The 21,368-nt window shown below is 46.6% G+C and overlaps 2 protein-coding genes and 1 non-coding gene across 11 annotated transcripts; 2 read left to right on the forward strand and 1 right to left on the reverse strand.

Annotated features, from left to right (window-relative positions):
- Nucleotides 1-254: 254 nt before the first annotated feature.
- On the reverse strand, nucleotides 255-5,472 carry LOC119122263 (histone-binding protein N1/N2-like). Of its 7 annotated transcripts, none has more exons than XR_005097824.1 (14): nucleotides 5,294-5,472; nucleotides 4,907-4,954; nucleotides 4,714-4,830; nucleotides 4,366-4,446; nucleotides 4,097-4,209; nucleotides 3,107-3,150; nucleotides 2,949-3,031; nucleotides 2,788-2,861; nucleotides 2,150-2,338; nucleotides 1,879-2,033; nucleotides 1,241-1,307; nucleotides 1,085-1,168; nucleotides 707-832; nucleotides 255-422 (listed from the first exon to the last, which is right to left on the reverse strand). XR_005097824.1 is itself a non-coding variant. In XM_037250587.1 (14 exons), the coding sequence occupies exons 1-14, from the start codon at nucleotides 5,329-5,331 to the stop codon at nucleotides 399-401; spliced, it is 1,233 nt and encodes a 410-aa protein (XP_037106482.1). In that variant the 5' UTR covers nucleotides 5,332-5,471; the 3' UTR covers nucleotides 255-398. The 7 variants fall into 7 exon arrangements, 6 of the variants coding, with proteins under 6 accessions (XP_037106482.1, XP_037106481.1, XP_037106480.1 ...); XM_037250587.1 differs by having other exon boundaries at nucleotides 1,085-1,159; nucleotides 1,236-1,307; nucleotides 2,949-3,025; nucleotides 5,294-5,471; XM_037250586.1 differs by having other exon boundaries at nucleotides 1,085-1,159; nucleotides 1,236-1,307; nucleotides 2,949-3,028; nucleotides 5,294-5,471.
- Nucleotides 5,473-5,814: 342 nt separating this feature from the next.
- On the forward strand, nucleotides 5,815-5,887 carry trnam-cau. Its single transcript has one exon. It is a non-coding gene; the product is annotated as a tRNA-Met (tRNA).
- Nucleotides 5,888-6,371: 484 nt separating this feature from the next.
- Nucleotides 6,372-16,983, forward strand: LOC119122254 (glypican-5-like). Of its 3 annotated transcripts, XM_037250563.1 has the most exons (13): nucleotides 6,372-6,669; nucleotides 7,514-7,675; nucleotides 10,079-10,614; nucleotides 10,841-11,023; nucleotides 11,765-11,928; nucleotides 12,073-12,132; nucleotides 12,209-12,331; nucleotides 12,413-12,490; nucleotides 12,939-13,059; nucleotides 14,903-15,038; nucleotides 15,455-15,561; nucleotides 15,671-15,781; nucleotides 16,534-16,983. In XM_037250563.1, the coding sequence occupies exons 1-12, from the start codon at nucleotides 6,498-6,500 to the stop codon at nucleotides 15,767-15,769; spliced, it is 1,941 nt and encodes a 646-aa protein (XP_037106458.1). In that variant the 5' UTR covers nucleotides 6,372-6,497; the 3' UTR covers nucleotides 15,770-15,781; nucleotides 16,534-16,983. The 3 variants fall into 3 exon arrangements, with proteins under 3 accessions (XP_037106458.1, XP_037106457.1, XP_037106459.1); XM_037250562.1 differs by having other exon boundaries at nucleotides 15,671-16,983; XM_037250564.1 differs by lacking the exon at nucleotides 12,413-12,490 and having other exon boundaries at nucleotides 15,671-16,983.
- Nucleotides 16,984-21,368: the final 4,385 nt, after the last annotated feature.

A 21,368-nucleotide genomic window follows, 5' to 3' on the forward strand; every position in this document is an offset into this window, starting at 1 on the left:
ATCCTCAACACTTAATGTAATAGCAGTGCTGCTGCAAGTGACGGTATAAAAGGGACATGGAGTTGACATTGCGGTCGGTATAAATACTCCCCCAAAAAAACTACAAGTACACAAATCAACTCTATCTGACCACGATAACCTGGTCACCAAATGAGCTGCCGTTATGACTTTCATGTATTAGACATTGGCTTTTCAGACTGAATTCAACTGGACTGTGCTGTTCAAATAGAACTTGAACAAAACGAATACCAACATCTGTTTCAATTCATTTATTTGCAAATTGGTTTACTGCAAGTATACAAAACTGGACAGACAAAGCTATGAAAATGGATCTTATTTACAAGAAGAAGAGTTGGGCAAGCATGCTGGTCTTGAAAAAACAGGATCCAGGGGGCCGCTCACGCTGAAGACTGGACCGCGGGCTGTAAGGAAATGCAATCAATGAGCAAATTGCAGCTTCATGTGCTTGGACACCCGTACGCAAATTAGCCGTGCTTTTGCACAAAGCACGCAAACCGCCACGTTTGATCATGTCAACAAGTGTGAGTGTACTCCACATTGAGAAAAAACACCATTCGTGTTCTCTTCAGGGAGCAGGCATTTAGCTTTACCAATTGCCTTCAATCGTGCTTCATTCCAACAAGATTCGCAGCGCTGGCTGGCTCGCTAGCTATTGCCGAACAATCCATCCAAGACCGACACTCGCCTCCTGTGATTTTTGCTCCTCAACTCCATTGTTGGCACTAGAGTCTCCAGTGCCATTAAGTGTAGCTTCCTGTTTGGCCTGCTTAGCATCAGTGTCCTTGACTGGGCTCTTCTCCTCTGGTTTCCTCTGTGTTGACATATACAAAAAAAAAACTCAACTGTATTCCACCTTGATTTGGGGAAAGAAAACGTCAGCGCCATGACCACCTAATCCACGACACATGCCCCTCAAAACACGACAATGAGTTTGGACATTGCAGCAGCAGAACAGGACAAATTGACAAACCTTATTCAACGGACACAAGATCATGGAATGCATACAAGTATCAGGTTTTTGTTCCTTAAATGCAGCCATCAACTTGTCATGTCAAGCTCTCACCTTTTTCCTAACTAGGTGAGAAATGTCTGAGGCCACTGTAGAAGATGATGCTCCATCCGTCGATTTCATTGGGCTCTGCGATGGAGAATTTGGTTTTACCGTGAATTCGGATGGTCAGACTACCATTTGGCGGTGAACGCGGCACTCTTACCGGTGTGGGGCCAGCAAAGGCTGAAGAGCTGCCATTTTCACTCCGGGAGGCTGATGAGGTTGAAGCGCCGCCCTGCAGGTTAGTTACAGAGTTAGATGCTTGCTGGCGTAGGCAAAAACCAAGTCCAAAAAAATACTAAGGTTATATTCTCCCGTCCTGCCCAAAACACTTGAGGTTTGCACTTGCATAGATTTTAAATTGCTTGATAATCTGCAAAATATTGTACAATATCTGATGAGAATATTTAACAAGAACTTCAACTTCTGTCAACTCGATTGCAGTTATGGTTTCCGTTGGAAGCCCATCATGACTGACTATGTACACCAATCACTCAAACTAGAGTTTACTTTGAATGTGCAAAAAAAAAAAAAAAAAAAAGAAAAAAAAAAGACAATTTGCAACAATGGTATTTTGGCTAGAAACATGAAGTCAACATGATTTGCCTTTTCACGTTCCTGGGCTTTTAGTTTGACACCTGCCGTCTTTATTTCATTCTCTTTAATGAGCAGTTGTCGGGCTCGGAGTTGCATTGCGGTGGAACACAATTGTTGGCAAATTGCGTCATAATCTTACAAGCAATATGCATTAAAAAAGAAAATAGCACAAAACGTTGAGCATTGTGTTTATTTTACTGTGGACCTACAAGCGTCTGTTGGATGGCAGCACTGTCTGTTTTGTGGATTTCTTCAGCATCTTCGATTTTTTCTCTAATGTCTGGCAGAAGCTGCTTCAGTTCTTCCATCTCGGTGGTCGCCTCTTCGGTGCTCTCCGCCGCAGCAATCAAGTTCTGCAACATGGCTATACAAAGTCTACTATCAGCACTGCAGCACTGGTGCGTTGGACTCCTGGTCAAGTATTTGGCCTTGACGCGGCAAAGGATTTTTTGTGTCGTCAAAGAAAATGCGCAGTCTTACCCAAGCGGGTTTCAATCACTTTTACGGAGCTGTTGTAGTGTTGAACGGCCTGCCCATACTGGTCCATGTAGCAATGCATGGCGGCGACATGGTAATACGTCTCGGCCAGCAGACGACTGTGAGGAGGAAGGTGCTTGAGCTGCAGGGCCAAACATTCCTGGAAATCTTCCAGCGCCTGAGGATAGTTTCCTTTGGGACGGACGGGAGTCGACACAAACGAGGTCATCGTTTGAAAAGCCAAATACAACTTCTAGGTCACTCACGAATAGCAAATATTCCAAAGTCACACAGTTCCGGGTTGCAGCAGCAAAACGAACATCGACCCAATCTACGGTTTTAATGTTTTTGTTCCCACAACAGGAAGATACCAGTGGAGTAGTGTTATGCCGTTCAAATGTTTACAATTGCCACAAAGCCCATTTTCATTTCACTGGCGAAGCACGAGTGGGCAGTCAAGTAGCAGCCCGCCACCAATGACATCTGGCCCTCCACATTACGAGGGGAACAAAACAAAACGTGCCGTCTTGTTTCTGTATACAGTAATGACCTCAGTCAGTTCACTTTCAGTTGCAGCGGCTCCTCCAACATGCTCAGCACAAAAAGGCCCCAACTCAAAGCTCTAACAACATCAAGCATACCTGCTTCTGCGCCAACTTCTCCAAGTTTCAACAAGGTCTGGGCTGCCATGAGCTGCTGCTCTTTGTTTTCCTTTCTGAAGCAATTCAGACAAAAAAGGTAGGTGAAAGCGAGCAAGAGCAACGCAAATAGCGCACGGATGGATGGATGGATGGCACCTTGCCTCTTAAAGATGACCTTGGCCACCTCCAGCATTTCCCAAGCCAATTGCAGATTGTCAACGTCGTCATCCTCCTCCTCCTCCTCCTGACATAGTGCCATACAAAGAAAGGATTACAATTTCACTTGAACAAAAGGCGGCATTTCCAAAACTCAAAATACCTTGTCACCATTTTTGTCCACTTCCCCATCATCGTCGTCTTCATCTGGGAGAAAAGGAGTCATATTTACAAGCAGCCACAAAAGGTGCAAATGAACTCAAGGTAGAGTAGAAATATTTGAGCGTTCCCTTTAACACCAGCATGTGAACTGTTAAAAAATAACCACACCCAGGATGGTGCTGCCTCATCATGCAACTGCATCAAAAGCTCTACTGCCTGCCCTCTGCTTCTTTCTCAGGTTTGGAGTCGCTGCTTTCCTCAGCCTCAGCGTCTTCAGTCTTGGCCACAGCTTCATTTTCGGGAGACTCGGCCGTCCCCCCAGTGCCGTTTGCTACTCCGTTGACTTGAGCTTCCTCAGCCGCGCTCTTTGCTCCTCCATTCAATTGGAAGTGAAAGGGCTTTCCAGAGTGGGCTCCAGCTTGTTCTGTCGGCGACTCTGCGAGTCCATTTTGCAGCTTCACCTCTGTGCCGCTCTCCACGCGACAGCGTGCCGCCTCGGGCTCGGCCGCCATTGCATCATACACCTGCTTTCGAAGCTCATCGCGAGTGTTTTCTGCACCAGAGTGGCATGTAGGACATTAGGTTGGCTTCTTTTCCACCAAAGAAGATTTGCACTAACGCTCCTGTGGTTATGGAACGTGGGCCTTTTGGACCCGTGTAGCCCTTCAATTCGGACAAGATTACTAGTAAAGATTCCAATATTAAACTGAGTCTTTCTTGAACTGGATTTCATGCGAGGCTGACTGTCAGACAATGGAACGAGGGGAACTCTTAGTTAGTTTGGGATTTGTGGCTAAAACATATGTTTGTGGAAGAAGATATTAAAGGCTTTGAGTCCGGATGGCGCACTAAACAGTTTCAAACGCCCCCAACGTCCCTGAGGAGAAAGGTAGAATTTTGAAAAATTGTGCAAGCTCTCAATGTTTTTGGAATGACATTTCTATCTGCTACAGGGGGTGAGATGTCAATGATTTCGTAGGCTGATCCTTACCGTCAAGGTCATTGGCACTCTCAATATTTGAGTTACTGGGCTGCTCCTCATCATCATCATCAGATTCTTCTGGGACTCCTACCAGGGCATTTCCAAGGACTGTGCTCTCCAACCTAACAGACATAAATGCAGTCAATGTGATAGTAAAACAAAACTCTTGGCTTTCTTCATTTATCACGGACTAACAAAGACAAACAGTACTAGTGTGTAGAGCGTGACAGGAAGTGAGCAATTAAGATAACATGGTAACTACTTGCAACTTTGATTACCTGGCAAGCTCAAGTAGGGACTTCCCACACAGGAAGAAGGCCTCACCACATTCATCTGCTGTGTCTCCATACCTGGCAGCTCTCAAAGTCAAAGTCAAAGTCTGCTTTATTGTCAATTTCTTCACATGCCAAGACACAAAGAAATCGAAATGACGTTCCCACGGTGACAAGACATAGTACACAATATACATACAACACAAAAAATAAAAACAAGAAGGCACAAACAATGAATAAATAATAAACAAATAAGAGGAGCAAAAATGGAGCAAGTGTGCATACAGCAGACAGTCAGAATACAAGGTAACAGTGAGTAGATTGCAGCTTTCCGTTTCCCAAACGTGGACTTACAACATGCCGCATGCATCCTGAAAGACACGGACTGCAGCGACAATGTCACCCATCACGAGATGTCTGTTGCCTTTGCCGATGAGCTTCTTTGCCTCCTCCATGACGTCACCAGAACAGCTGCACAAACATACACGTTGCTGTCCGTGTTCCACAAGGCCCAGCGAGAAGGACGCGCGCGTGCGCACACACTCACCGGTCTGTTGCAGGTGCTGACGACGAGCACGGCTTCTCATCCACGCCACTGTCAAACACATTTAACGCACGTTCAGTCACTTGGCAAGATCAATGACGTGGAGGCCATTCACGTCCCCCCTTCGAGTCATGGCATGGCATGGCCCCCCTTCGAGTCATGGCATGGCATGGCATGGCATGGCATGGCACGGCACGGCACGGTAGCCGAGCTAGACTGTTAGCTACATGTCAAGTGTTAGCATTTGAAGCGCTGCCGCCGGGAACAAAGCAGTTACGTCAGATATTCCACGCGCGCACAAGAAGAAGAATGGCAGCCATCCGCGAGGCTATCAGCGTTAGCAATGATCAAGCTCGCGCATTCAAATGCAAAATGACAAACAAGCGTTACCTCCCAGAGCTCGACGCGCCAGACATTTCCTCGGACATCTTTCGGAGGCTTGCTGGAACTACAGCAACACAACCGTGCCGCGTATGCAATGCACACAGTCTTTGTTGGCGCGCTTAAATAGAGGAAAAACACTCTTGCTATTTCCGCTCAACTCTGAACGCGGGAGATTGTCTTTAAAGGGACCGTCACACATCCCGTGATGCATTCAGGGGGTATGGGAACAGACAAATTTGTATCCCTCGCTTCGACCCCAGCTGTTTTATGTTTTCAATAAACTTGCCTACGCAGCACTTTGAGGATCAAGTCCTATATGAAAAAAAGTGCCTATCGATCATAACTGTTTGCGCGAGCCCTTTTTATGAACACATTCACTGGTGCATAATGCATTTTTGTTCAGCTAGTTTGGGTTTAGGATACGGGATTCATGCCATCATGTAGCAATAAATGTGCTTGGTACAGCTCATGCGTTGTTTTTGGCTTTTCATCATAAAAGTGAGCAACCGACCAAGCAGCCTTCACATGCCTCGATAGCGCAGTAGGCAGCGCGTCAGTCTCATAATCTGAAGGTCGTGAGTTCGATCCTCACTCGGGGCAAGGAATTTTTGATCTTCCCTATTGTATTTACGGAGATGACTTTCATTTGCCTCATTTGTAAACGCAGCAATTGCGCCAATGTTAACTTACGCTTTCCTTCTTTACGAATCCAATAAGTAACTCATCTAAATAAATCAAAGAATACACTCTAGTACAGAGTGTAATAGTGTGATGTCACAGAGGAATCAGTAGGTGGTACCCATGCTCAATTTTGTTCCAACTTTTTTTTATTCAGAAAACAGCTACCATAGTAAAACGGAGTAGAATATGTGGATCAAGATCAACCGGGGAAATAACTTTTAACTCACCCTTCAGTCGTTTTCTCATACGGGTTGTGTTTTCAGTCGGGTTCTCATCAATTGATGCAGTTGAAAACATTTCAATGCGCAGGACAATTAGGAAACGGAGAGAGCGAGAGAGAGAGCGAGAGCGAGAGCGAGAGAGAGAGAGAGAGATGGTGGGTTGGGGTGGGGTGCGCCTGAGCCTTAGAGTGGGCTCCAGGCAGTCTCGGGCTTCACCTCGACTCACTCTATCATACAGTGGCCAGTGGAATGCTTCGGTAGTCATCCGGTGGCCACCTTTCGTTAGCTTGACTCTCTGAGATGTTGCAATGTCCCGTGCTGTCTTACAAAACGTGGATTTGTGCTGGGTGATTTTTTTCTACTTAGCTTCAACACCTGGCTGTAGATCAGCCGATGCCGACAGCTGTCATGAGGTGAAGACAGCATACATGATGCGCCAAATAGGCCCGGTGGAACTGGTGCCAGACAGTCCCCAAACAGGTCAGTAAATCACCTTCATGATGGGACATCAGAGCTTGACCATTGGATGGACATGCACAAATCTGCAAATTAAATGCACTCCTCTCTCTCTCTCTCTCTCTCTCTCTCTCTCTCTCTCTCTTTCCAAATCTCTATCTGTTGATTATCTTTTGCAGAATGCATGCAAAGTTATGAATATTTTCCAATTGATTTCCAAAAACGAATCATTTGGTGACAAATTACGTATCATGAAAACAAACTGTGAGTTTAGACTCTTTGGTAACCCAATGGCAAATTCCTAATTGAGGGCATCATCCTTTTGGTGGGCCAGAATTTCTCTTGAAAATGACGCACGTTGCTTTGGCATAGGACTTGAAGTGAATACGTATATTGTCCAAATCGAAAGTCCAGGCGCTGTTGTTTCCACATACTATATGGAGTTGTTGATCAAGATAGCATCCAATTTTCTTTTTTTCTTACTGTATCAGCGGCATCCCTGGTTGAAAAAGCGACTGACTTCAATGTACGTACGTCGTTTGCTTTCATTCATAAATAGTGTGGGGAAGTGGCTCGGAATCATTGTGGAAATCGATTCACAAATCATATGGAAAGACCGAAACGGTGTGGGTGGATTTTCGTGCGTGTGTGTGCATGGTGCATACCTTGGTGTACAGTCCATTCCTGTCCTGTCATCCCTCTCCCCCTTGATCTTCGTCAGCTGCTTGCCACTTTGGAAAACATCTCACACACTGCGCATGTACACGCAATTCTGCTTGCCGATTTGTTTTTTTCTCTTGCTGATGTTAGGCGCTTGTGGTGAGCACCCACCCAAAACGAATGCTAAATGTGTTTGTCGTCCACTCAGATGATTCCCTCAGAGTGTGTGTCCACTCTGGTCTCGGGTGCTGTACCAGTAAGATGGAAGACGGTTACATGGCCGCCGTTCGCAGCGAGACTCAGCAGAAGATTCGATCCTTCAGCTTTGAGCTCAAGTACCTGATTGCCGGACACAGCAAAGCCTACCAAGGTGAGGTAGACCAGGCGAACGGAAGGCCGATGATGAAATTTGACCATCCGGCCTCAGAACCGGGGGGGCGGATAGATGCGCTAACCGACCGTGAGACCGCATCCGTAAAACGTCAAGAGATGACATCCGTTGAATAAACACAAGCACGTTGAATTGACAAGCCCAATCGCTGTGTGACAGAAGAACAATTGCGTCAAGTACTTCCAGGACCCGAGCGAGCCCTATGTCATGCTGACTTTGTGCGTCCGTCATGAAATACGTAGCTCGTTTGTGTCTCTTTGATGGTGTGAGGCCAGTTTAGTTAGTGGGGCGCCACAGTGGCTAGCCAAACAAACAACTGATGTCCCTTGAGAGAGAAGGGAAGTGGAAAACTTACTGCTTACTATCTTTCTCTTGGCTTTCTGTGTCAATCTGCGTGCCATAATTAGCTTTTGTTCGTGACCGACGAGAGTGCAAGGGCTGAAGAATGTTTACATTCAACGCGTATCCCCACCAAAGCGTTGTTGTCACGGGCAACAGCCGCCCGCTCTCAATAGGAGGGAGAATACTCTGCTTGTCCACTTTTCTCTCACCAGTACTTGTGTGCGTGCGAGCGTGCGTGCGTGCGTGCGTGGGATACGCATGGGCTGCACACATTATTAGATGGTTTGCGTTGATGAGACCCAGACAGACAGAGCAAACAAGTTCTAGTCTTTGTCCTCCCTTTTTCTCAGCTCCGTGGATAATGAGGCAGACATTATCAATCGAGCTAAATTCGCCATTCGTGAGGAAAAGTGTCTGCTAAATATTCCAAGCTAAATATAATATGCAATGGTGGCGTTCAACTCATCTTTCCCGTCTGATGAGGTGGAGCCTAATGAAAGAAGAATTTGGGGTCTAATTGATTGGACACACACACGCTCACATTAGCTGTCTCTCAAGCAATCCGAAGGCTCTCATTATAGCCCACTAAGTAAGTGAAACATGCCCAGAGCGCTTGTAGTCATCAGGCTCTGTTTCCAGCCGCTCCCAATCCCGCCTGCACTCGGTCTGCACGTGGAAGACCCCGTTGCCCTATCACCCACATCACCCAGACCGGAGAGAAGGACACGTGGCGAGAGAGCCCAGGAGTTTTGGCCTTGTCACTCGATGCTGTTTGTGTTTGAGTAAGCATTGCCAAGGCATGGGCATGCATGCAAACATATCAAGAGCAGACGTTCACAGCCAGTACGCTACTGAAAGCGTATTGAATTGATCCTTATTATTATTTTTTTCGATAACCCTTTCTGCTCAGATGATAAAAAAAGAAAGTGCACACAGAGGTATAATACGCTGTAATTGAAATGCGATGATTTGTGTTGCATGACAGAGCAAGCACGATTATGTTGACAGCTCGCTCGCCAGGTGCTTGCAGCTGTACAAAGTTGTTTGAACACACCCAAATGTGTTAAGTGACCCATGAGGTGCTGAAAGTCACACATAATTAGGTGTCTCTCTCTCTCTCTCTCTCTCTTCCTTTCCTCTCCCAGTTGGCTGTGTGTGTGTGTGTGTGTGTGTGTGTGTTGGGATGCCATTAGATTGACATCAGCGTGTTTAAATGGCAAGTTTCAAACATAGGCACACGCTGTTGTCATACAGTCACTGCAGATGGGGGGGGGCAGTGCAGTGAACAGGTCAGGCTCATTATCATGTGTTGGCTGATGACAATTTGATAACTTAAGCTATTTTGGATTACTCTATTTGGATGGCTAATCAGACATGCAAGAAGGAAAGAAATCAGGGCCTAGGTGATTGGGGTGGGAGTGGAGTGGAAGCTTTTCACCACTCGGACACTTACATATTTGGAGATTTAGACTGTCGAAAACACCATCTTCCCAATTTGGGCCCATTTTGGTCAACAAGTAAGATTTGGAGTAGACGCCCGGATAGGGAAACTGTAAGTACAATTGGCTGACTGAGGTGCCTCGTAGTGCCCGGACAAAGGTTAGGCGCTACAGGTTAGGGCCCGTGCATTGCTGTAGCACTTTGGCAGCTCCTGTTCAAAAGGCAGCATGAGAAGGGAATGGAGAGAAGAATGACAAGACAGCATCTGAGGCACACTTGCTACTGGAGAGGCTTGCTGAGCAGGCTAAATTGGTATCGGGGCTATCATGTGTTGTTGCTGTCGGTCGAAATATGCAACCTTGAAGAAATCTTCTGGGGCGCACACGTCATCCAACATCGGGCTACGTAAACACTCGGCAAAAAGAATGTGACGGCGGCGGCGGCAGTATCAAAGGTTGAGATGCTGTGCGGTTGTCTTTGAGAGAAAATGGACATTTCCATCCGTCAGTCTATGGACATGGAAACAGCGTATTCGTACATGAAATTTGTACATGATTTGACAAATGCCTTTGCTAATAATCTGTTTTGTGGTTTCTCCAGACACCTTTGATTCCCTGGTCTCCTTTACATCGAATTTGACCAGCAACTTGTTTGACAGCGCCTACTCCAGCCTGGCATCAGAGTGTCGGCCGCACGTGCTTCAGCTTTTCAATGACATTCGTGGCCATCTCTCGGGGGAGCCCGAGCCCTCGTTGGAACTAGCGGTGGGGACCTTCTTCAACGAGCTCTTCCCACTGGTCTACGGGCGACTTCTCAACCCTGGAATGGGCCAGCCGTCGCCTCCCTCTTTTTCCGCTCAGGAAGAGTGCCTGCGGATGACGCGGCAGGATGTCAGTCCCTTTGGGCCCCACCCTCCCTTTCTGCTCGCCAGTCTTTCTCGTGCGCTCCGAGCGGGCCGAACTCTGAGTCGATTGCTCCGATCGGCCGGGGACGTGGTGGATGCCACGGAAAAGGCCACGTTATCCCGAGAGTGTGGCCGGGGCTTAGTGAGGATGCGGTATTGCTCCCATTGCAGAGGTCTGACATTGATCAGGCCCTGTAGCGGACTCTGTGTTAATGTTATGAGAGGATGTCTGGTAAGTTGACCCCTTTCCGTCTGTCCGGATACACTCTTCCCGACGCAACCCTTTCCCCGTCCACCGACCGGTACGCTCGGCTCCGATTCGATTCGACGACACGTCCGAGACTTTGGCTTTCGGGGTTAACGCGATTCCCAAATTCTGGACCCCAAAGTGAAACGGCGCTTCAGCCGTCTGTCCTCTCCAACGGTGGCTCGGTCGTCAACCTTCGTCTTTATTTCAGGTGGGGATATCTGAACTTGCTGCACCCTGGAGAAGTTTGGTCCTGTTGCTCCAAAGATTAGCTGCGACGTTAGCGACCAGCAGCAACCACAACAGCATGGAGCTGGCGCTGTTGGCCGTCCGGAATCATGTCGACGATGCCATCCTGCACGCCCAGTTGCATGGGCCACGCATCACTGCCATTGTAAGTGGATTTGACGTGCCTTCGTTAACATTTGTCCCAGGTTCAAATCAAACCGAATGAGCTCAATCCTGGCAACGCAGCCATATTTCGTTCGGTCATTAGCATTTGGACTGTGGTCTTCTTTCAGCTTGTCGCTTGGACCTCCTCCTCCCTTCCAGCCCCGCACCTCGATGGGCTAAAAACAGATTCCCTCTTTAGAGAATCTGCTCTTTCCTTCAGTCTTTGTGCGTGTGAATTCAAATCCGGCATCGGACAAAGGCCGCGGTTGGCAGGACGACCCGTACCCAGAATGCCGCTGGCTTCTGAGTGATGAGAACGTTTCTGTGGCTAATCTCTGGACAAACACATGACACACAAACAGCGCCCAGCCCGCACACAATGTTGCAGGAAGCAATAGAGAATGCGGCCAACATTCGCCACGACGCTGTGGATTTAGCCGAGTCCATTCCTGGGCGCTAAACAAACACGCACGCGCAAAGGTGCTACGAAAGCATTAAATGCCGCCTTTGCCAACATCCAACCGGTTTGACACTTGACTCTTGTCGGCTGTGTAAAACTTTAGGAATTGAAGCGGCGAATCGTTTTTGCCAACAACAAATCATTTGAAACCGATTTTTTCTGTTCTTTTTTCTCATGGGTCTTTTCGATCAGCCGAAGAAAAGACACAGGTCAGGCGTCGGCACGCGAGGTAGATATTTCAAAAGGGATCCTTCTTTTTTCCATCCTCGTTGCTCTCCTCAGGTCGAGAAGGTGTGCGGGTCACACGCAGCTGGTCCCGTGATGATAAGCGGACATCCCAACACCTCCCATGTCTCCAAAGCTACTGGGCGGATGATGCAAAGAGCCTCAAAGAGGACGCCCCTGACCTCTTTGGGCTTTCCAAGTCTTCAGCTCCAGACTCAGAGGTGAGGTGCATACATTGCTCAAAGTCTTCTTATGATCTCAGAAGAGTATTCTTTGGAACTAGTAAATACGTATCATTGCAAGGTTGAAATTCACTGGAATGGAAATCACACAAGTAGCACACGTACGTGATTCTCTCTCTGTAGGTCGTTCCCTCTCAAAGGATCGAGAGGTGACAAGAGCCGCAGTCTGAAGAAATTGTCAAGGTAGGTGGTGCATTCGTTCCCATTCGCTGCCATTGGAAGTGCAGCACCTTCAAACAAAACCCCAAATTGCTTTCAGGGAGTTTGAGGGCTCTATTCAGCGCTACCAGTTGTTTTTCTCCGAGCTCCCTGCGATGCTTTGTGAAAGTGAGACGGAGGTCGAGCAGCACACGTGTTGGAGCGGCCGAGACGTTGTGGAGAGGTAAACGTACGTGCTGCCGCAGTCAACCGAGAACCGTGCGTTGACTCTGATTGGAGTGTAATAGCGAATGTATTCCACTAGAGAGAAGCCTCATCATGATTTTGACCACCAGGCCAGTCTGGCTGTTGACATTCCACATATTGTCGTTCCCCCTCAGGTGTATCTCCACCATGCAACACTCCCTTGGAACAGATCTCGATCTCTATTGTAATCATTTTCGCTCGACTTGTGCTTGCTTGTGCACTTGATTTATTTCCAACACTATTCATTGTCAACATTTCAGCGGATGAGGCGCTTTTCTACTTCTATCTATCTATCTATCTATCTATCTATCTATCTATCTCTATCTATCTATCTATCTATCTATCTATCTATCTATCTATCTATCTATCTATCTATCTATCTATCTATCTATCTATCTATCTATCTATCTATCTATCTATCTATCTATCTATCTATCTCTATCTATCTATCTATCTATCTATCTATCTATCTATCTATCTATCTATCTATCTACCTATCTCTATCCATCTATCCATCCATCCATTTTACGAAGAAGCCATGAGCTCTTATTAATCCAAGTAACCTAATCTACCTAATGCTGTAGTTATGCAGGTCGCGTGGTTGCCAGCACTTTGAAAGCACAGAGGGACAACCCGGAAATTAGCGTCCGCAATACTGATCCTGTCCTACGGGCGGCAAAACACCGACTGGAGCGGTTGACACAGGTACACACAAGACCCCTGTTGCAACATACAAGCTGGATATACTATGTATTACTATATGTGTACGCTTGGGGTTAGGGTTATGCCATGGCATCGCACGACAAATGCTTTATGGCACGCACCAAAGTCCCGTCAAGTTTTGAAGGGCAAATTTGTGTCATGTGTCTTGACCCTCATTTGTGTTAGCGGAGTGCTGCTTCTTAATGCAATGCATTGAAACGTCACCATCACGTTCAGTAATACATTCATTGGGCAATTCCAGCTGATTGATGCGGCGGCAGGCACTCTCAAAGCTTTTGACGGCTTGGTAATACGATGACAGGATTTGCAGTCATTGCTCATCAATCATCCACGGCCCGTGTTCGAGACTCGCCAGCGACACCGCTCGACAAACGAGCGTGCGTACCTTGACTTTTGACTTGAATTCTCTTTGTGACCGAGTTTGCAACACAAACCAATCCTATCTTTAATGACCTTTCCCCTTTTGGAATGCCCTGGGAAAAAAAAAGAGATGTTTTTGATAGGAATTATCATTTACAAAAGCGGATGTGCACTTTCACTTTCAAGGCGACCCAATAAATTCTGCTCCGTTATTAGTGGAGTTAAATATTGATGGGAATTGATGTGTGCGTCTGATCACCGTTGAAGGGCTTTCCGTGCATCTTTGAGGGTGGCTGGCTGGACATTAATCATGCTGCATTTACACGCATAAAATGCAGAGTCAGCCACCAGTCATTATTTATTTATGGATGGACCATTCACGTTATGTGTGATTAAAATGTTGCATGGTACAGTATTATTCTCCAAAGATATTACAACAACAACGTGAGGATAACTTCTGACATATTACCTTCCAAGCAAAAATTCTCAGCAGTATAAGATGATAAAGCATACAGCTATTTTTACATCTTCCATATAATAGACATTTTCAGTTTAGTTTTGAGACATTTCCAAGCTATCGTACAGCCAATTGTCCGTGAGCTTTGAGTGAAGCGACATCAAAGTCACCTTCAATGGAAGATGGCTCACTCAGGTCCTCACAGCCATTCCTTCAAAGCCGCAGTCATTATTATTCATGACTGTCAATGGAGGAGCTAAATATGACAAAGAGGCACGGGTGAAATATGAATTGTCTATCGGCCGACCCACGTACGTGATTGTGGCTCGTCTTTGCCTGGCCTCTCTCATCTTCCTCTCTTCATGAGACCTTTGGAGCAGCGGGCCCCGTTTGGGGCCGGCCTAATGGGATTCCGTTAGTTTAGTCACTCGCAATTGCAATTTGTGTGTACAAGCGCAATCAACCTTGTGAGAAGCAGGAAAGGTCAGTGGCCTGGCTGCTCTGCGGCCATCTTATTTCTGAAATGACGGAGCGTGACAACGCGGCCGGTGAAGGTTTCATTAGAAGTGCGCTCACATGAAATTTGTTCTGGGTGCAAAGGTCACATGCAGGGAATGCAGGAGTTGGTGGGTTGGTGGGTTGGTGGGTTGGTGGGTTGGTGGGTTGGTGGGTTGGTTGGTTGGTTGGTTGGTTGGTTGGTTGGTTGGTTGGTTGGTTGGTTGGTTGGTTGGTTGGTTGGTTGGTTGGTTGGTTGGTTGGTTGGTTCATCCACACTTATAGTGGTGACTGAAGCACAATGAGAAAGATTTGTGTCTTATGATGTGCAAGCAAAATGATTCGATCAGCAGATAGTACATATCCAATCCGTCACTCTTGAAAACATTCACAGTCAATCAATGTGGATGAATATACGTGTACTCCATCAAATAGGTACTACATAAATGTTGAGCTCTCACTCGAGGACTGTTGTGACTTGTGAAATATGCACTCGTGTTAATGCGTGTTTAGGAACTTTTAGCGGAGCTCGGCCGGGCGCACCAAACCGCAAGAAAAGGTGAGGAAGAGGACGGAGGGAGTGCACAAACAGAAAAGGAAAGGGCCAGTGGAGATGATTGTGATGATGAAGATGGCTGTGAAGCATCCGGTGAGGTTTCATTCTTTTTCCCCCCCATCTGTATTTTCCACATTGATTGGACATTCGTACTTTGCCAAATGTATTTGGATCCGATTTGAAGCATGAAGCACATCAGCCTTTTCTCTGGCCTCTCTCTCCAGCTCAAACGTGCCCACCTTACTTGTGATGTATCAGATGCATATTTGTCATCATGATAACATGTCACAATGGTGTGAGAGGAGAGTCCTTTCCTCTGTTCAGCTTTCATTTGCTCATTTCTCATTTTCCTCATCTCGGTCATTCACCATGATTGATTTTTTTCTACTCCGACCAGCATGATCCTGTCTCTCTCTCTCTCTCTCTCTCTCTCTCTCTCTCTCTCTCCATCCATAATATTGCAAAGAATATTGACTCAATCCCAGCAATATCCACGCTTGTATGTTTAGGTATGGACCCGTATGATTTCCCCAGTGGCCGCAGTCCGGTGAGGGAGGACAGGGCTGGTCTTCCCCCTCCCCAGCACATTCCTCCTCATCTGGACTCTCCCCCACTGGTAGGTGATGGCATCGTCGCAACGGAATGGCTTTGAAAATGGAAGTGACTGATGGCAACCTTCTTCCCCTTGTATTGGCCTCTTCCCTCTTGCCTTCTTCACATATCAGGTGGCCGTTAGAGGATCGGCCAGCGCGCCGACTGTGGAACGACTGCATTTGAGCTTGGCCGCCGTCCCGTTGCTGCTGTCGCAATTGCAGAGCCGTTAAGCTGCAAAATGAGTGAGTCTGGGCGTGCGTGCGTGCGTGCGACTTTAAAACGACGAGCCTGCGTTTAAAAGCTGTCGCTCATCTTCACAACAATGATAATTGTCATCATGGTGGAAGATGAACTATTGATGGAGCATTTGCTATGACTTGCACTGACCTCTCTGCTCACTTGTAGTATTTAACTCTTCGAGAACAGATGGCAAAGCACTACTTTTTTCAAGAGGTGTAAATACAAATCTATATATTATATATTTATATAAAGACTTTATGATTTGTTTTTGTATAAATAGTAGGTCCCCTGTAGGTATTAATTGCACTTTTTTTAAACACACTGATAAGATCCAGGACCGCTATAGTTTGTCGTTATAGAAATGTGATTCATTCATGCAACCCAGAAATGGAAAAAAAACACCATGATTTCAAAAGAGGTAGAAGAGACATTCATAGTGCCTTATGACCAATCATTTGAAGTAATGATCCTGTTCATGAAATGCAAACGCTGAATGATTGAAAGCAGAGGCCTTTTAGTCAATCCTACCCAACAAATGGCATTAGTGGTCAAAACAAACCTTTTACTTTTGTCGCCATTCAATATCAATACAAGGCACATATTGTTCTTCTGTTTTCTCCTGGCCCTCTTCACTCAAAAGAAGCATAGAAGGAAGGAACTCAATCTAGGGAGCTATTCCTTTGAAGACAAGCATTTCTTTGACAGCACTCATCTTTTCTTGATTTCAACGGCTGCCCTCTTCTTTCCAAATAAGAGGGACGACAGGCTTCTCGACAAATTTGATCGACTCCATCAGCCTGTCCCAATTTTCCAAACATGATGGAAGTGGCGCCACACAATCTTCATCTGGTAATATAGAGCCAACGCTAGCTCTCCCCGAAGCGTGCAAAGCAGCAAGGTAGACAAGTTGAATACTGATGAATATATTCCAAAGGCTGCCAGTTAAGCAGCTGAAGGACATTTTGCACATCTGTCAGCGGGGGGGGGGGGGGGGCCTGACTTCTTCAAGGTATCATTAACATCCATCCTGCCAGATACTAATAGCAATGGAAATGTTTGACTGCGGCTGCTGCTGCTGCTTCTCGTGGTGCCTGAAAAGCAACCTGCCATTATTATTGAAGAAATGTATTTCTGACTACATTTGAACATGTTTGCCTGAATTCTGTTGGATCTTTTGACTTCATCAATAAAATGTTGAATCTGAGCTCATTTGTTTATTCGTCATTGTGTGGAAGACGTGGGGCTGCCTGAAGAAAATACAAATGACTTCTCTGAACGGATTCAATATATATATATATATATATATATATATATATATAAATGACAATGTACATTTTTGTCTCACCTTTGCAATAAGTGAGTGCTTTAATAAGATGAGCTTTTTTCTTCTTGTGTTGGCCTGGAAGCCAGCCAATAATTCACTCTCATGCCATCATGTCAATGTTTATTGGTAGTAGCCAAGAGATTTTATCTTGAGTGGCAGGTAAGGTATTAAATGAGACATAGCTTCATCATTTATAAGATTGATGGTTTCCTGGCGTGCGTGCGTGTTTTAGAACAGCCATTGATGATTATTTTCGCTGCCTCTGCACTGCAGTGATACACTATCCCGATCTAAATGTCACTCATGTGATTTACGGTCTGCCACCCAAAATGAGCTTGTGAAAAACATATTTGGACTCCCAAAGTTGAATGCAGGTTCCAACAGGCTTCCTTCCCAGCGTTGATTCTTCCTTGACATCTTCATGCTTTGGTGCTTGGCTGGCATGCACTTGGAAACAAAGAGCCCATTATATCAGCGTGATAATGATGTGTGAGAACAACAACAATTGAGAATAGATTTGAAGTCTTTACCGGCGGCCGGCTTTGATATGCTAAGCTGAGCCAACACCGAGCAGTCAACATTCACACACTTACTACATGAAGCAGCCAGGTAGGTATCAGTTGAGCTAACTCCACAGATCTCAGAGCTCATATTGAATTTCTGTCCATGTGGAATGTGGCCAAGTCATATGATGAATTGAATGACTCTTTTTCATTTTCCCATGACAAAAGCTGGCACCATTATGAAGGTGTCATTTACTAGCTATGATGACATCTCTCTCTCTCTCTCTCTCTCTCTCTCTCTCTCTCTCTCTCTCTCTCTCTCTCTCTCTCTCTCTCTCTCTCTCTCTCTCTTTTTGTTTCCACCTGGAAAAATACTCAATAGAAATGTGATTTGTAGTCCAAGCTTTTTTTGAGTCATCAAACAGGCCTTGTCAATAACCCGTTGTCTTCAAATAAATGCGGTCACAGCCACTGCGCAATGCCAATTTCGTTTTCAAAGCAAAATATGGATGCTTTGGAATCGTTCTAAAGCATCCATATTTGGTCCTCCACATTTATTCATCTGGTCCTGACCAGAATATAGTCACTCCCAAGCAGCTTGATTGTTATGCAAGGATGCTTGGGCATTTCCAAGGTGTCACGACGATTGTCACTCCAGTGACCTTTCCAGGTTCTGCCACTCCAAGCATGTTGGATGCGGCCAACGAGTGTGGGACAGCTAAGCTCATCCATCACGTCCACCGCGCAGAGCGAGCGAGCGTGAGAGAGAAGGTACCCAATCCCCCGGCGGTGAGTGATTTCCCTGTCCAAATGCCGCCTGCATTTGATGGCCCAAAATGCTGCTGTTCACGAATGGAATAGGAGAGGGCAAAAGCTTCAAGTTCTTTAGTATTGCACTTGCGTAGAATTGCCTGCTGTTGACTCTCTCTAACGGACGTGTGTCCTCACGAGTGTCACGGATTAGATGGAGCCTATCGCAGCTATTCACACATCTGGACAATTCTCTATGAGTCTTGAATGAATGGAGCATGCTAGTTTTTGGATTGTGTAGGGCCAGAGTATGTGCACAAAACGCACACAAGGACAGGAAAAACGTGCAGAGTTTGGATTTCATTTCCATTTTGATGGATTTTATGATCCTTATTTAGTTGAATTGATTGTATGATCCTTATTTACTGCTAATAGGGGTCGTGGTTTGGTCATTTGGATGGGAGAGATGGACGGTGGGTGCGCTGATGTATCCAAATTGTTGCAATCTGATCGAAACCGTGAGTGAGAGTGCAGAGGGAGGGATGGTGTCACACGAATTCTCACCACGTAGGCTTCTTGTTTTATTCTCCAAGGAGGAACGCTTTTAATACAACATCTTTGAGATCCTGCAGCCCCCCCCACCCCCCCTTTCTCTCCCTCCCTGTCGCTCTCTTTGTCTCCAGCATCCCTCCCGTTCCAGAAGAGGAGGCGGCGGCGGCGGCGGCGAAGGAAGGGAAGGAGAGGAGCGAGAGGAAAGCAAAGGAAAAGAAAGGAGGTGCGCCCGCCCCGCCGTACCTGACACCTCCAAGCGAGCGCCTCGTGCGCACAATTGGAGCTGGCTTCGGCTTGGTGTCTCTCTCGGCCCACTTGCTCCATCCAATAGTTCCCCGACATCGCTCCCTCTCTCTCGCTCTCTCTCTCTCTCTCTCTCTCTCTCTCTCTCTCTCTCTCTCACGATAGTGAAGGAGTAGCGATGCAGTGTTCCCCTGGCGGATTTTCTTGGATTAGGCTAGAGAGGATGCTTGTCCTGGTGCTGTGTGTGCTGCCGGTGGCACCGGCTCTGAGCGGAACAACCGGGCCTGCCCTGGACAGAAGCTGCGCCGACCTGCGCCAGTTCTACACCGGCAAGGGCTTCACGCTCGCCGGAGTACCTCAAACGGAGACCTCCGGTGAGTTGAGGAGAACAATTCAATTCAATCAAACACTTACTGTATGTCTTCCTACACTTGACACTCTCCAAATATTGTCCTATTTCTGAGAGAGAGAGAGCGCTTAAAATGGTTGTGTTTTGATTGCTCATTCCACATGTTCATTTGCTTATTATCTTCTAAAAGGTGGACCGCTCATGGTTGAGCTCACTTGATGCACTTTATGGCTACTCCCATTTGCAGTTTCTTTGACAAGCCATTTGGGGTTGCGCCCTGCACGCACGCACGCACGCACGCATTATTCCCATTAAAATGATGATAGGTTTGCAAGTAGGCCTAATCAATCTGTTTTACGGTAAACTAATCTATGACCCCAAAATACTTTTATTTGCATCTGTGTATGCATGTGCGTGTGTGTAAATATGATCTGTAATTGCGGCATGCTCTAAAACTCCAAGTGATGCTTATCTATGATAAACATCAAGTCAGGCTGAACAAAAGGGGGTGCTTATACTGCAGCAATCATTCTTTGAAAGCATTCATTTCCATTCTCTAATCATCCAGTCAATTACCTACCCTGCACGTCAGGTAATCAATCAGACTGACAATTGCTTGCTCAGCCCGTTCGTTCACACACACACACGCACACACACACACGCCAGAGTTGCAGTTCACACATTCGGATGAAGTCGCCTGAACGGCCACGGGAGAACCTTTTTCCTTGAAAGCAATCATACGTCTTTGAAAGGTGCACAGTGGCGGTGGCGGCAGGCAGGCTGGAAATAAAGAGACAAAAGACTGTGCTTGTGTGTCAGCTTGGGATGATGCAGAAGGTCATTCACATATGTCTCGCTCGTGCGCTGAGATATGAGGCAGTTTGTGTGCGTGGGTGCTTGATGCTGAACGCCATAGCAACACACGGACGAGAGGGAGGCGTACAAATGCGGCTAGAAGCGCGCTCGGATGGAGGAAACTGGACGATTGGCACAAGGATGAACAGAAAGAAAGAAAGAAAGAAAAAAGAAAGAAAGAAAGAAAAAAGAAAGAAAAGTGAGTCACTCAAGGTCTCGGTTTGTGCTTTTGCATTTCATTATCTGACCTAATAAGAGTTGAATGTGGTATGCGTGCTCCAGATCTTGAGAATGCAATGTTGTCAGTGTCACAGAGCAGAGGCATTGTCCCACAGGTTTAATTTTCCTGCTGTCTGCCACTTTGTCCGCGTGCCTGCGAGCACATTTCAGTCTCACAATGTAGCCAGCCAGCCAGCCAGCCAGCCATCCAGCTCCACCGCCATCCAGCCAGCCAGCCAGCCAGCCAGCCAGCCAGCCAGCCAGCCAGCCAGCCACCAGCCAGCCAGCCAGCCAGCCACCGCCAGCCAGCCAGCCATCCAGCCCACCTTCACCTGACTCATTTTGTTTTTGCTGTTTGAAAGGCAATACCGCCCAAAACGTTCCATTGACAAAGGCATTATCTTGCTGAGGAGTACACACCCATGTGATCAGATGACCCGCGGCGAGAAAATGAAACCGGTTTCTTTCCTGCTTGGCTTGGTGAAAATTGCGCTAGATTGTGCTTGTTTCTTGGAATTGTCTTTGATGAACAAACAGAAACAACAGTGTCATTTCAAATAGACTTTCAAATCGTATGACCTATTTGATGGCAATTTCAAAATATATGACTCTTTTGATGGCCATTCATACAATGAATACATGAATGGCATGGCAAATTTCATCAAAATGTCATGCAGTGCCATTTTAAGGCAAGGCCACATCTCCTGCGTGTTGTGCGAGCCAGCCAGCCAGCCAGCCAGCCAGCGAGCGAGGAGTCGTCACAGTGGCCTACTTTCCGTTTCACTAACCTTTGA

The sequence above is a fragment of the Syngnathus acus genome, chromosome 4, assembly GCF_901709675.1.
Source record: "Syngnathus acus chromosome 4, fSynAcu1.2, whole genome shotgun sequence".
In the NCBI taxonomy this organism is placed as follows: domain Eukaryota; kingdom Metazoa; phylum Chordata; class Actinopteri; order Syngnathiformes; family Syngnathidae; genus Syngnathus; species Syngnathus acus.